The sequence below is a fragment of the Mesoplodon mirus genome, assembly GCF_964341445.2.
Source record: "Mesoplodon mirus genome assembly, chromosome: 14".
In the NCBI taxonomy this organism is placed as follows: Eukaryota; Metazoa; Chordata; class Mammalia; order Artiodactyla; family Ziphiidae; genus Mesoplodon; species Mesoplodon mirus.
Genome location: NC_138990.1, coordinates 79,514,341 through 79,526,411, shown reverse-complemented (window position 1 = coordinate 79,526,411; position 12,071 = coordinate 79,514,341). Strand labels below are relative to the sequence as shown.

General features: G+C 38.8%; 1 protein-coding gene across 1 annotated transcript in view; it reads left to right on the top strand.

The window, feature by feature from the left end:
- Positions 1 to 12,071, top strand: part of SPRED2 (sprouty related EVH1 domain containing 2) — a 125,168-nt gene that overhangs the window by 95,232 nt on the left and 17,865 nt on the right. The window contains exons 3-5 of the mRNA XM_082642132.1: positions 475 to 652; positions 8,497 to 8,665; positions 10,854 to 10,918. Of these exons, the coding sequence (XP_082498258.1) occupies positions 475 to 652; positions 8,497 to 8,665; positions 10,854 to 10,918 (412 nt within the window). The remainder of the gene's footprint in view (positions 1 to 474; positions 653 to 8,496; positions 8,666 to 10,853; positions 10,919 to 12,071) is intronic.

The window sequence follows — 12,071 nt, the reverse complement described above, 5'->3', positions numbered from 1 at the left end:
TCGTGTACTTAATGCTAAATCAGAAGATTATTATCCTTATAAAATGTTAAGCTTTGGTCATTCATTATAAACCAAGTTGTAAGGGTTGAAACCATAATGTCCTCTTAAGTTAATAAGATTCGTCTTTCCGAACTTATAGATACCAAACTGCAGTAGAAGTTCATTCGTTTTATTATTAATATGTCCACCTAGAAACCGGAGAATGTTATGCTTGCATACATCCTCAAAGATTCACAACTATTTTTTAATGACTGGGCGTCTTTTTTTTTTTTTTAACGTACTTTTATATTGAGTTTAAGAGTTTGGGTTTTTCCCTGAACATTGATACAGGCTATCTTTTAAGGTTGCTGCCAGGCGTAGATTTTCTTTTGATGAGTCCCAAAAATGCTGGCTGTGGTCCCCTTGCACTGTGAAACGTGTCCTCCAGCTCCAGACCATTGTCATGTCCCATTCTTCTTGTTGTTGTCGTTTTAGTGACAGCTATATTGTGCGCGTCAAGGCTGTGGTTATGACCAGAGATGACTCCAGCGGGGGATGGTTCCCACAGGAAGGAGGCGGGATCAGTCGCGTGGGGGTCTGTAAGGTCATGCACCCCGAAGGCAATGGACGAAGCGGCTTTCTCATCCATGGTGAACGACAGAAAGACAAACTGGTAATGGCAGACGTGCAACGCGTGGGTTAAATTAGCAACGACTGATTTCTTGACATTAAATCATAGCCCTTTTCCTGTAGGTATTTTTTTCCTTCTTTCTCTGACTTCAGACTCTTGCAAAAGCTTCCAAAGTTAGAATTCATGGGGCTGGCGCCAAATTGCAAACCCTAACCTTGGCTTTTCAGTGAAGTCACTTTTTACTACACACCGTATAACTCAGATGCTTAGAAGTCGTGCATTTGGCTGTCTTATTTGCGTCTTGATTAATTAAGCTGTCTTTCTGTCACTGTAATAAGATGTTCAAAACGAAAGTATGTTCTTTATTATGAATCACATCGTAGTGAGCTGTGAAGTCAGAGTTTTTTTAAACATTGGGTTTATTCATGGAGCATGCCATCAAGGTTTGGATGGTGAGAGATAGAATGCAAAGAGGAAGTGTCGTCTGACGTTACTTCTAAATAAATGTTTATCTCAAAAATAGTGCAGCTTCTATTTCATAAGGTAATGGATAAAACATGTTTGGTAAAAGAAAGTTTTACAAAAAGCAGCGCCATTACACTCCTGTAATAATTCTACATGCTCAAAAATAGGCACTTTGGAGAGTAATCATTATCTCACAAAGATGGGGGCGTTGATAGTTTATAACATAGTTTCATGGAAGGACTGGATGTCCAGTTCTATGTTATGAAGGAATCTATGATACAAAGGAAAATTGTCTATTTTTAATTGGTGGCCTTGAATCTGGGAGAATATGCTCCTATCTGTATTCGATCCTGGAATGTGTACTCCAGAGCCAACCATTGATTCAAAATGTGCAGGATCATGCAGTATCTCAACAGAGAAAATACAAAGACACCACAGGAATAAGTCAGTGATACATTTGAGACCCTTGACAGCGGCATGTGTTGAGTTTTATGTGCTGAGTATACAAACTTAATCTTCTTCTGCAACCACTTCTTAATGTTTATAAAGGTTACAAAATAAGGCAGAACAATTTCTAAATGTTATATATGGATGAACAGAAATGGTATTTTCACACTTGATTCATTTCTGAAAATGAAATGAATGAAAATGTAAAGGGAGAATATAGCTCATTTTAAGAAACATGGCCATTCAAGAAATTCCTTACATAATAGTCAAATAATTAAAACATTCTTGTTTATAAGATATTCACAATAAAGGCAATGTAACCACACTAACAAGAAAAAGTGAAATAACTACCTTTTATCCAGCATTTACCTAAGGGCTGAGTACAATGCTAGCCCTTTAGTTAAGATGTATCATTGTATCCTTACAGTAGCCTGTATAGCTATAACTGAAGAAACTAAGATTCAGAAAGACTCCTTGTTCTGGATGACCCATCTTGGGGGCCGGGAACCAGTATTTGATACCCTGGCACTCTGACCCCAAACTGAGCCAATGTCGCATGTGCATAACCACCTCTAGCCCTTTGATATAGTTTTTTTCCCTTTGTGCATATTTTTATTTTTACCTAGCTGTAATCAGAACTCATAAACAGTTTTATATCTGTGTGTGTGGTGTGGTTTTGTTTTGTTTTGTTTTGTTTTTTGGGGCCACATGGCATATGGGATCTTAGTTCCCCGACCAGGGATCAAACCCTTGCCCCCTGCAGTGGAAGCATGGAGTCTTAACCACTGGACCACCAGGGAAGTCCCTAAAGTTTTATATCTCATAAGATATTCTCATAAGAAATTTTCCATGTTGCTGGTATCAGGTTGACCTTCCATTGTTTATTTGAGGATCTCCTTAGTGTCAAATGTTAAGATTCCTTCCCTTCCCACTACCCCCAGTATTATCTATCTGCATTTTCCACACTTATTATTTACTTGGAATAATTTGAGGGGTCAAATTTTTATGACTTTTGATACTTGTACAAAGAGCTGCTACCAGCATATATGAGAATTTTCTTTAACACACTGAGGGTCACATATTTTAAATCTTTACCAATTTGATTAGAGTAACAGTGGTACCTTGTTGATTAATAATGAGATCAAATGTTTTTCTGTTTGTTAAACAGTCTTAACTGTGAATTATCTGTCAGTGTCCTTTGCATGTTTACCTTTTGGGGCCTGATTTTTCTCCTTGATATGTATGCCCTTTAAGTATAATAAATATACTCATCTTCATCTACATATTTGCAAATATTTTTATAATCTATTGCTTGCCTTTTTTATTTTAGTTGGGGTTCTTTTCCTACAAAAATTTTGCTAGAAAATTTTTTTTTCACTTTTTCCCTTTTTATTTTTACTGTTACTACTTTTGTGTTAGCAAATTATTGTACCTGAATGGTTACATCTTTTTAGATCTGTTTTTTCCTGGTATTTCTGTGGTTTGTCATAGAATATGTCAACCTGAAATAGCCTTTAGATTGTCTGATTCAGCCCTTTCATTTTATAGGTACATATATAAACTTGTATCGTACCACCGACTTGACCATAGTAATTGTGAGCTTCTACAATTTTGTTTGAGGCCCTTTATGTAAATAACCTCAGTTATAAATTCCTGCAACATTCTGAAGGAGGAGGATACTATTGATATTATCTACATTTTGTAATGGGGAACCTCAATTCTCCAAGAAGTGATCCATTTCCTCAGTCTGGGGCACATAGTCATTAGCAGAGCCAGCGCTGGGAACCATTTCATCGTGAAGCCAAAACCTGGTCCCTTCATACCAGCTCTGCATGGGAATAGGACAGTCCTGGCTGTGGACCAGCTTCTGTTATGTCTTGCTATTGCACAAGGATTGTGTGCCTCATCCCCTCCCCTGTCATGTTTCTCCATCACCCTCTCCCTCTTCTCGTCCCCCTTACATTCTGTGACTCTACACTTCTGGACTTCTATATATTATCTCCACTAGTAGTTAAATCACACACCCATACACCCAGATGTGCTTCTGCATTTTTCCATCCCTCACTGTGCCTGTTTCACACTCTGGTAAATCCTGGACTCCTAACACACAACCCCACACACGCACTTATGGCAATATGGTGACTCCTCCTTTGGCCCCCAAGCTTACGTAATGCAGCATTTCTGCCCACTGGAGGGTATGAATCCTCCTGGAAGCTGTGCAAATGGGATGGGGTTGTTGAAGGACACCCGTCCCCCTCAGTGGTGGGATGGCGAGGAGAGGGTGGAGATCATTTTGGGAATACAGAGAATGGATGGTATCAGAGTTCCCAGTATTCCAACAGGGACAACCAGCCTTTTCTGATAGAAACTGTTGTCAGTAGTTTTTCCAATGTAGTGCAGTTCTAGAATTCAGCACATTGGTTTTTGTTGTTGTTACTTGACTTCTGTGTTGACGCCTGTGAACTGAACTTCCATTGTTTCTACGGGAAAAGTCTGTGTTCTAAATATCCATTCACAAAGTCGTTATTTGGATAATTTTTGGTGAGTTGGAGACAATCACGTTTTCCTGAGAAATTATATGTAAACTAAAAATTTCTGAGTTGAATCTTATTTTAGATGGATTAGAGGATTTTACTTCTGAAATGAATCCTGTGAGGAACTACCTTATGAAGGTGAATCACAAAATCTAAAAGGTTGATCATTCCAGCGCAGGTCTGTGAGCACTCCCACACACATTTGATGGGAGTTACAGCTGGCAAAGCTCTTTGAAAGGCAATTTGGCAGGATATTAATTTAAAATGTGTATTCCTTTTTACTTGGCAGGTCCACATGTAAACCCTATCCTATAGAAATAGACTGCAGAGCTTTATGGATAGCTACAGTTATCAGAGAGTTTTGGTCTCAGAATCCCTTTACACTCAAAAAGTGTATTGAGGACCCCAAAATGCTTTTATCTTGTAGCTTATAGCTACTAATATTTACCATACTAGAAATTAAAACTGAAATTGTTAAAAAAATCTTAATTAAACAGTAGTGTTAGCATAAATGACATTCTTTACAGGCAAGAATAGGCAAATAACTATATAACTATTTTCCAGAAAAAAAAATGATTAGAAGAATAGCATTGCTTTGCATTTTTGCAGATCTCTTTATTATCTGACTTAATAGAAAATAGCTGCATTCTAATGTCTACTCTTGCTTCCAGTCTGTGGCCATATGTTTTGGTTGAAGTATATGAAGAAAATGCAGCCTCACACAGATATGTAGTTGGAAAACATAGAAATATTTTAATAGCCTTTTCAGATCATCATAGATATACTTCTTTGATGCTACACCAAAACTCGGCTTGTAGTAGTTTCTTAAATGTGGACTCTGAAACCATATCAATGACCTTTTTATACTCTATTACATTAAAATCCACTGGTTTATCTTTCTCTTTGCATGGATCTTTTACTCATTCCTGATTTTGTAATGTCATGCATTGGTCATTTGGAAAATAATGGTTTACTGAGTTAAATAGTTCTTCCAAATGTTGATACATTTAATTCTATAATATCAAAAATCACATTTCTTAATATCACCACTGATCTCATTAGAAAAGTCTTAAGTATTGGGAAACTGTCCAAAATTCTAATTTTCACTTGAAAGTTGAAATTTTATTATTGGCAACAAATATCTCCTTGTTTTCCTTGAGGTGACAGGCTCGCTGTGTTCATCTTCAAGAAAATGTCTGCCAGGTACCCAAGTCTGAATAACCATAGTTCACCTGTAGGCTGTTCTTTCAAGTAAACCTGGTGATCCATGAGGGAAGTAGTTAGTTCAACTCACAACTGCAGCCATTACACACGTTTTTCCTTGAGACAATCGACATTCTTCCCCATGCAGTAGAAGTAAAAAGGCTGTGAGAGATACTCTTCCCTTTTCTAACTACACATTTGTGCAAAGCCAGAGTTTCTTCCCATACTTCAGCCAAAGCAACGTATTACAGCAGATCAAATGCAGAAGCAGATATGAGAATCCAATTATGTGTACTTCCCATTTCATCACACGAGATGAAAGATGTGTATTCACAGGTCAAGATGTAATAATTTTTAACTGCTTCATCAAGGACAATCCTACATAAGACTGGCCTTTTTTACTTTGACCATGTGACAGTGGTGAATCCAGTGACTTTGGTACTGTTTGGTGCCACTGCCTGGCCTTGATTCATGCCTCAGCACAGCAGTTTTACCCACCGTTCCTTTTGCACCATTAGCAGAACTGGCAGCACAATGAAAAAGCAAAAATATCTTAATATATGAAAATAGCTTTGCCATCCCAGACCCCGTGAAAGGACCTGGGGGTGCAGAGGGAAGGCTCCCAAAAGACCAAACTTTGAGAACATGTTCAAGGATGTTCATTCCAGCATTAGACAATGTAAAAGCGACCAATTAGAAATGACTTAAATGCCCATTAGTGTGGAGCATGGCTGAATAATTTTAATATATCCATACTGAGGAATATTATTTATGCAGCCACTAAACAGAATCCTTTTTACCTTCCTATATCTCCAAGACATGTTTTTGGGAAAAAGGCAAGTTGAAGACCAATTTATAGGTTTGGCTACTTTTAAACAGACTCACACACACAAACTTACATGCATATGTAAAGAAGCTGCAGGAAGGGAACTGGAGTTGTGTCTACCATACTGACAGTGGGCAGTTCTGGAGAGGGAGAGGCGTTGAGGGTAGGGACGGTGAGATGGGCAAGAATGGAACCTTCATGGACTCACCGAAATTACTTAAATCTTCTACAATATGGATTTCTTGTATCGATTTTTTTGAAACCTCCAACAAGAATATATAATCACTTTTTTTCTCCCCACGCATCTGATTTAAAAAGCTATTTTTAAAAGCCTTTCTCAACTTTTAAGTCAACGCCTAAACTTCATTTTAGAAGATTGATACCTATTATGCCAAAACTTCACTAGAGGGGTTATACCTGTTAGGAAGATGAAAGCATTTGAACATTTTCATTTTTGTCATTAAACTTAGATAGGTAATGATGTAATTTTGTTTAAGAGAACAAAAAAAGGGTATCTGGCCTCCTCCCCCTCACATAATTTAGGTGGCTGAACTTTACTTTTCTAAGAACTTATTACACTTCTCTAGGAAGATGTACCTTTGGAATAATCTTAAACTCAGAAAATGTCAACCAAAGACTAATTGTTTTCACCCAAAAAATATGGAGAAAACCAGAAGTCTTTGTTTTTACAAAAAAGTTTATTTTGAGACTTTGCATTGAGACTATTAAATTCTAAAATAGATAACATTTGTTAGTTAAAGCCTTGGTTATTTGGATTTCCCCAATTTGGAATGGGGCTGGGCTGACATTTAATCATTGTGCTATTCTTAGGGGAAAATGGCCATAGTAAGCAATTTAATCATAAATAGAACTGTGCGAGGGGACTGTTGTCTTCTTTCAATACAATGGAATAAAGTTAACTGCTTGGGACTGCTATTTGATATGCCAATTTGACTATTATTCTCATCTATTAAGTTAGGGAACATTTATTAGGCAATGCTTAATTTCTGTTTGCTTAGACGTATTCTTGAAAGTTGTACTCATTTAAAGATATTCTCTCTAATTGGAATTTTTATTAATTTAGGCAGGCCTTTATTCTTTCACTTAGTTAAAAATTAATAAGATCTCATTTTGTTAAATGTAGAACTTTGCCAGAACAAGATCAAAGCTAGTAAAACTTAGCAAAATCATTTTGATATATATATATAGATATATATATATAGATATATATATATATATATAATGAAACCATAGAAATAAATATTGTCAGTATTTTGGAGCTTTCTATGAATAAAGACTGGAGTTTACGTTCACATGATTGCAATGCCTCTTTTATTCTATAATCTTAAACTCTGGTATCTACCAGCAATAGCACTCTACACACAGAGGGAGTTATTTTATAAAACATCTTGGTCTTTTACAGTCTGGTTAGGGGAACAAGACTAATGCACACGAAACTGTTAGAGAATAATACAAAACCAAGTACTAAATTGTGAAGGTGACAAAAACTGAAGTAAATAAAAGAGTAAAACATAATGCGCTATACTGGGAAGCGTGTATGACCCTGTTAGGTTTCTTACTGTTTGGTGTTTTCAAAGCATGTTCATGTGTACGTTCATTGATAAGGTTGTTGTTGCTTCCGCTTTAGAGATAAAAAGGTCAAAGGTCTAAGACAATCTGCTCAAAGTCGTAGCTTAGTAAAAAGGCCATTCTGAGACGAGATTGCTAGAAATTTGGAGATTGTTCTAATAATCCAGGTAAAAGGTTAGTAGAGACCTAGATCACGGTAGTAGCAATTGAAACAGGGTTGATACAAAAGATGTTGAAGGAAAAATGAAATGGACTTGGTGACTAATAATACAGGGGATAGAGAAAGCCAAAGAGGCAAAAGAAAACCACAGAGATTTGAGCCAGAGAGAATGAACAGAGAGGGGTTGGCATTGCTAGATAAGGGGAAGTTACTAGGGGCAGAATTTTCAGAGCAAGTTAGTTATTTGCTCAGCTTGTTGAATTTGAGGTCACTGAGAGACATCCATTAGGACAGGAGAAGGAAGATTGAGACCCCTGATGTAGAAGCAGTCAACCTGGAACAGAGCAAAGCCCCAAGACTGGACCTCAGCTTAGTGCCCCCTAGTCAGGGGCAGGAGGAAGGAAAATGAGCGAGGTAAAGAGCATGGTTAAGGGGTACAGCAATACAGCGAGGACCACCAAGGGTGTGGGGTAGCAAGGAGTGGATGGTCAACAGAGGCAGACAAAGCCTTCCTCCAAGAAGCCTTCAAAGATACGTGAAGGCAGAGGGGAGGGTTTTCGTTAGTTGCCACCAAGGACAATGGTTCCTAGTTAGATTTTTGTAACCAGACGCAATCATGACGATTTCACAAGTAACCCGCCTGTGTGTTTCAATCCTTCAGGTGGTATTGGAATGCTATGTGAGAAAGGACTTGGTCTACACCAAAGCCAACCCAACCTTTCATCACTGGAAGGTCGACAATAGGAAGTTTGGACTTACTTTCCAAAGCCCTGCTGATGCTCGAGCCTTTGACAGGGGAGTGAGGAAAGCAATCGAAGACCTTATAGAAGGTATTGAATTTATTGCTGCATTCTCAGTGGGACTATGGGAAGTTTCCAGGTTCTTTTTAATCTGAATTGTCTGCCATCATATATTTGTGGATTATTTGCAGGAAGGTTGGGGGCCAGGTCAGTAGAGGCCAAAACTTTAGGAACATCCAAGGAGAAAAAAACTTTAAGTGACAGTGCAGGGGAAAAGGAGATGGGTTTCAGAGTAAAGAGCGATTCCAATTGGTTTTTACACTCTGCTCTGAAAAGACAAGTTCTAGACTTCCATGTGAATGACTTTTTGATGTGTTTTACCTTTCCCTGACTATTGAGAAACAGCTTTGGTCAGATTTGGTCCAGAGGTGGAGAATAGATTCTACTGGGCCCAGAAGTCTCCATGCCTTCCCACTGTTGTGTAAGGAGAGCCCAGGGGGTACGTCTGCCACTGAAAAGGCAAAGGGATCTGTGACTCCTTAGTCCATGGGTGAGCAGCTGGTAAACACTGTGTTGCATTTAATCGTGGCCTGGAAGGCTCTTAGGCAGTGAGTTCTCATGGGCTTTTCTAGAATCCACAGAATCCAAACATACAAATTCTCCACTTCGACACATTCAGTTATCAAATCAAAGGGTTCAAGGTTCCATAGCCAGGGCCCTGTGAATAAAGGAATATTAAGCAAGGCATGGTAAAGCCAAATTCAGAATTTGGGGAGATTAATCACAAAAGAATACATGTTTTATTTGTATATGAAATAAATATGTTCTGAAGTCATTTTCTTCATTGCGGATTTGGGGGAAGAGAGAAAAGCAAATCTCAAAAGAAAAATCTCTTAACATCAGCAGGGAGACATTTCTGGCTGGAACACGAATCAGGGAACTGCAATCCCAGGGTGGCCAAAATGAGTAACAGCCAGTGTTCACATCATAGATCTGACACAAGTGGCAAATGTTTAAAATCTTGTTATTAAACATAGCTTTTAAATGTTTAGAAGAGAGAGTATCCTGTATTATTGGTAGAAGCAGTATGTCCATGTACTTAGTCACTGAAGCTACACACAGAATTTGATTCTCTTGTAATTTTTTTCTCTGTAGACACTCTACCTAGCTCTGTTCTATCAAACTTGCCTTAAACGTTGATTGACTAGAGTAATTCAAATAATAGAGAAAAATCCTCAGAGATCAATAGGAATTGCACACAGGGTATTGTGGGACTTGTTTTTCCTCCTGTGATCCCTCTTTGGAAATGTAAATGTTTCTCATTCCTTTCTGAGCAAGTCTTTTGATTTCAGTTTCATGTAATAGCAAAATATTTTCCAAATGTACATTTTGTAAGACCTAACGAAGAAAAGGAGAAGATAGAGACTAAATTTACCTTTTGGTAGATCTATCACTTATGCAAATTTAAGTGTGTTTTTCCTTTTGGCCATTAACAGTGTCAGTTGATTTGATCCACACATTACGGAGTGGTATTAGGAGGGAAAAGGGGAAGTTACAGTAATTTGCCTGCCAGAATGAAGAAAGCGTTGAACAAATAAACCAATTGAACCCTAAATGACCATTATTTTTCCTGATGGAATAAACTGGGTTTTCTGACATGAGCCTAAATGAACCTAAATGTTGGCCCGCAAAAACGAAGAAAACTCATCGATACCCTAGTATTGCAAGAGAAAACCTCTTTGCCCAGGTATCAGCTTAGAAGGTGGCTCCCACAATCTGGGGTTTAGAGTACAGTGTCTGAATTTCAGCACAGGAAGCAACCATACTAGCTACTTAGTCAAATCCCCTCGTGAGTAAATGAAAAGCCCTGACCTCTAAGTCCAGTTATGCAGTGAGATGGTGGCCCGTCCAACCTGGAGTTCTCCATCCATTGCTTTTCCCACTACACAGTGGGGGCATGGGGGTCACTGGTGGAGTCCGGTCATGATGCATGGCCTCTGTGGTGCCTCTCTGTGTACTTGTTCTCCAGTGGCCAGTGAGGGAGTTTGAGGGATTGATTTGGGAACAACAGTAGGCAAAGTTCATTTAGGGAACATGTTGGCTAGAGTCAATTAAGAAGGGTAAATTAAAAGCATTTAATTCCCAGGTAACATATTTCTGCTGGTGATTCACATGTGAAAGGAATAGGATGTGGTTTATTTAAATATACTTTTTTAAGTGATTGGCTTTGACTTATCCTCTTTAGAAACACCTTTTTGTGGTTTTTGTGTCTTTTTAGGCTCAACAACCTCATCTTCCACCATCCATAATGAGGCTGAGCTTGGTGATGATGACGTTTTTACAGTAAGTTCCCATTGTCCTGTGCTTTCCAGATGAGTTGGTGAATAATCAGAGAGAGGTTCTGTTTAGGGGCATGAGAGACACTTGGCAATTTGGTATTTGCTGTTGGGATGCTGTCAGGGAGATCTCTGCCTTGTCATAATCTTGCTGCCCCGGGTTTTCCCTGGTCCCTCATGTTGCCGTGATGCTACAAGGCACATAGTATCAGCTCTCCTAGAGCTGTCCAGGGCACTCTCCCAGTCTTCCTTCACACTTAAGGTGACTAGCCGTCCTGGTTTGCCTGGGACTGTCCTAGTTTTAGCACTGGCAGTCCCTAGTCCAGCAAAATACATATTTCAATCCCAGGCAAACTGGGACAACTGGTCACCCTACTCTCAGAGTCTTGCATTAACAACCAGCTCCCCCAACCTCTCTTGTGCGGTGGGTGCCGGGCAGGGGAGTAGCCTTCCTGATGAGTAATTAAACATCTGATAAGAGAGTCCTGAAGGCCGAGTTGAGGTTAGGGCCAAATGTGCTAAGGCAGGAAATGGCTTGGATATTTTGACACAGCTTGAGTTAATGGATGTAACTGGAGACAAAATGATTTCTCAGCTTGCCCCTTCACTAAAATTCTGTGCTTTTAGAAGTTAATTAAACAAACAGTTCACTGTGCACCTGCTGTGTGCTTGGTGCCGTCAGGAGCTGTAGGGCAGCATTTCAAAGTCTCGGCCTTGACCCACAGGAAGAAATACATTTAAATTGTAACCTAGGACACACATCCATAGACATCCCAAACCAGATTGTATTTCATGCCCTGCATTGTGATTCTTTTCTCTTCCTTTTTATTTTCTTCTGCTTTTTATTATGAAACTTTTCAAGCATACAGGAAAATTTAAAGAATAGTACAGTGAACACCTGTATATTCTACACCTAGAGTCAACAGTTGTAACATTTTGCCCCATTTGCTTTATCTGTGCGTGTGTGTGAACTTACACATGCGGGCTCACACACATAATTTTTCTGCTGATCCAGTTGAAAGTAAGTTGCCTCTAAATACCTGAGCATGCATCGTGTAAAAATAAGGCGTTCTCCTATACCACACCATTACTGGACCTAAGAAAATTAATAGGAATTTCATAATATCATCTAATAGTTCCCCAATAATTCCTCAGTTGTC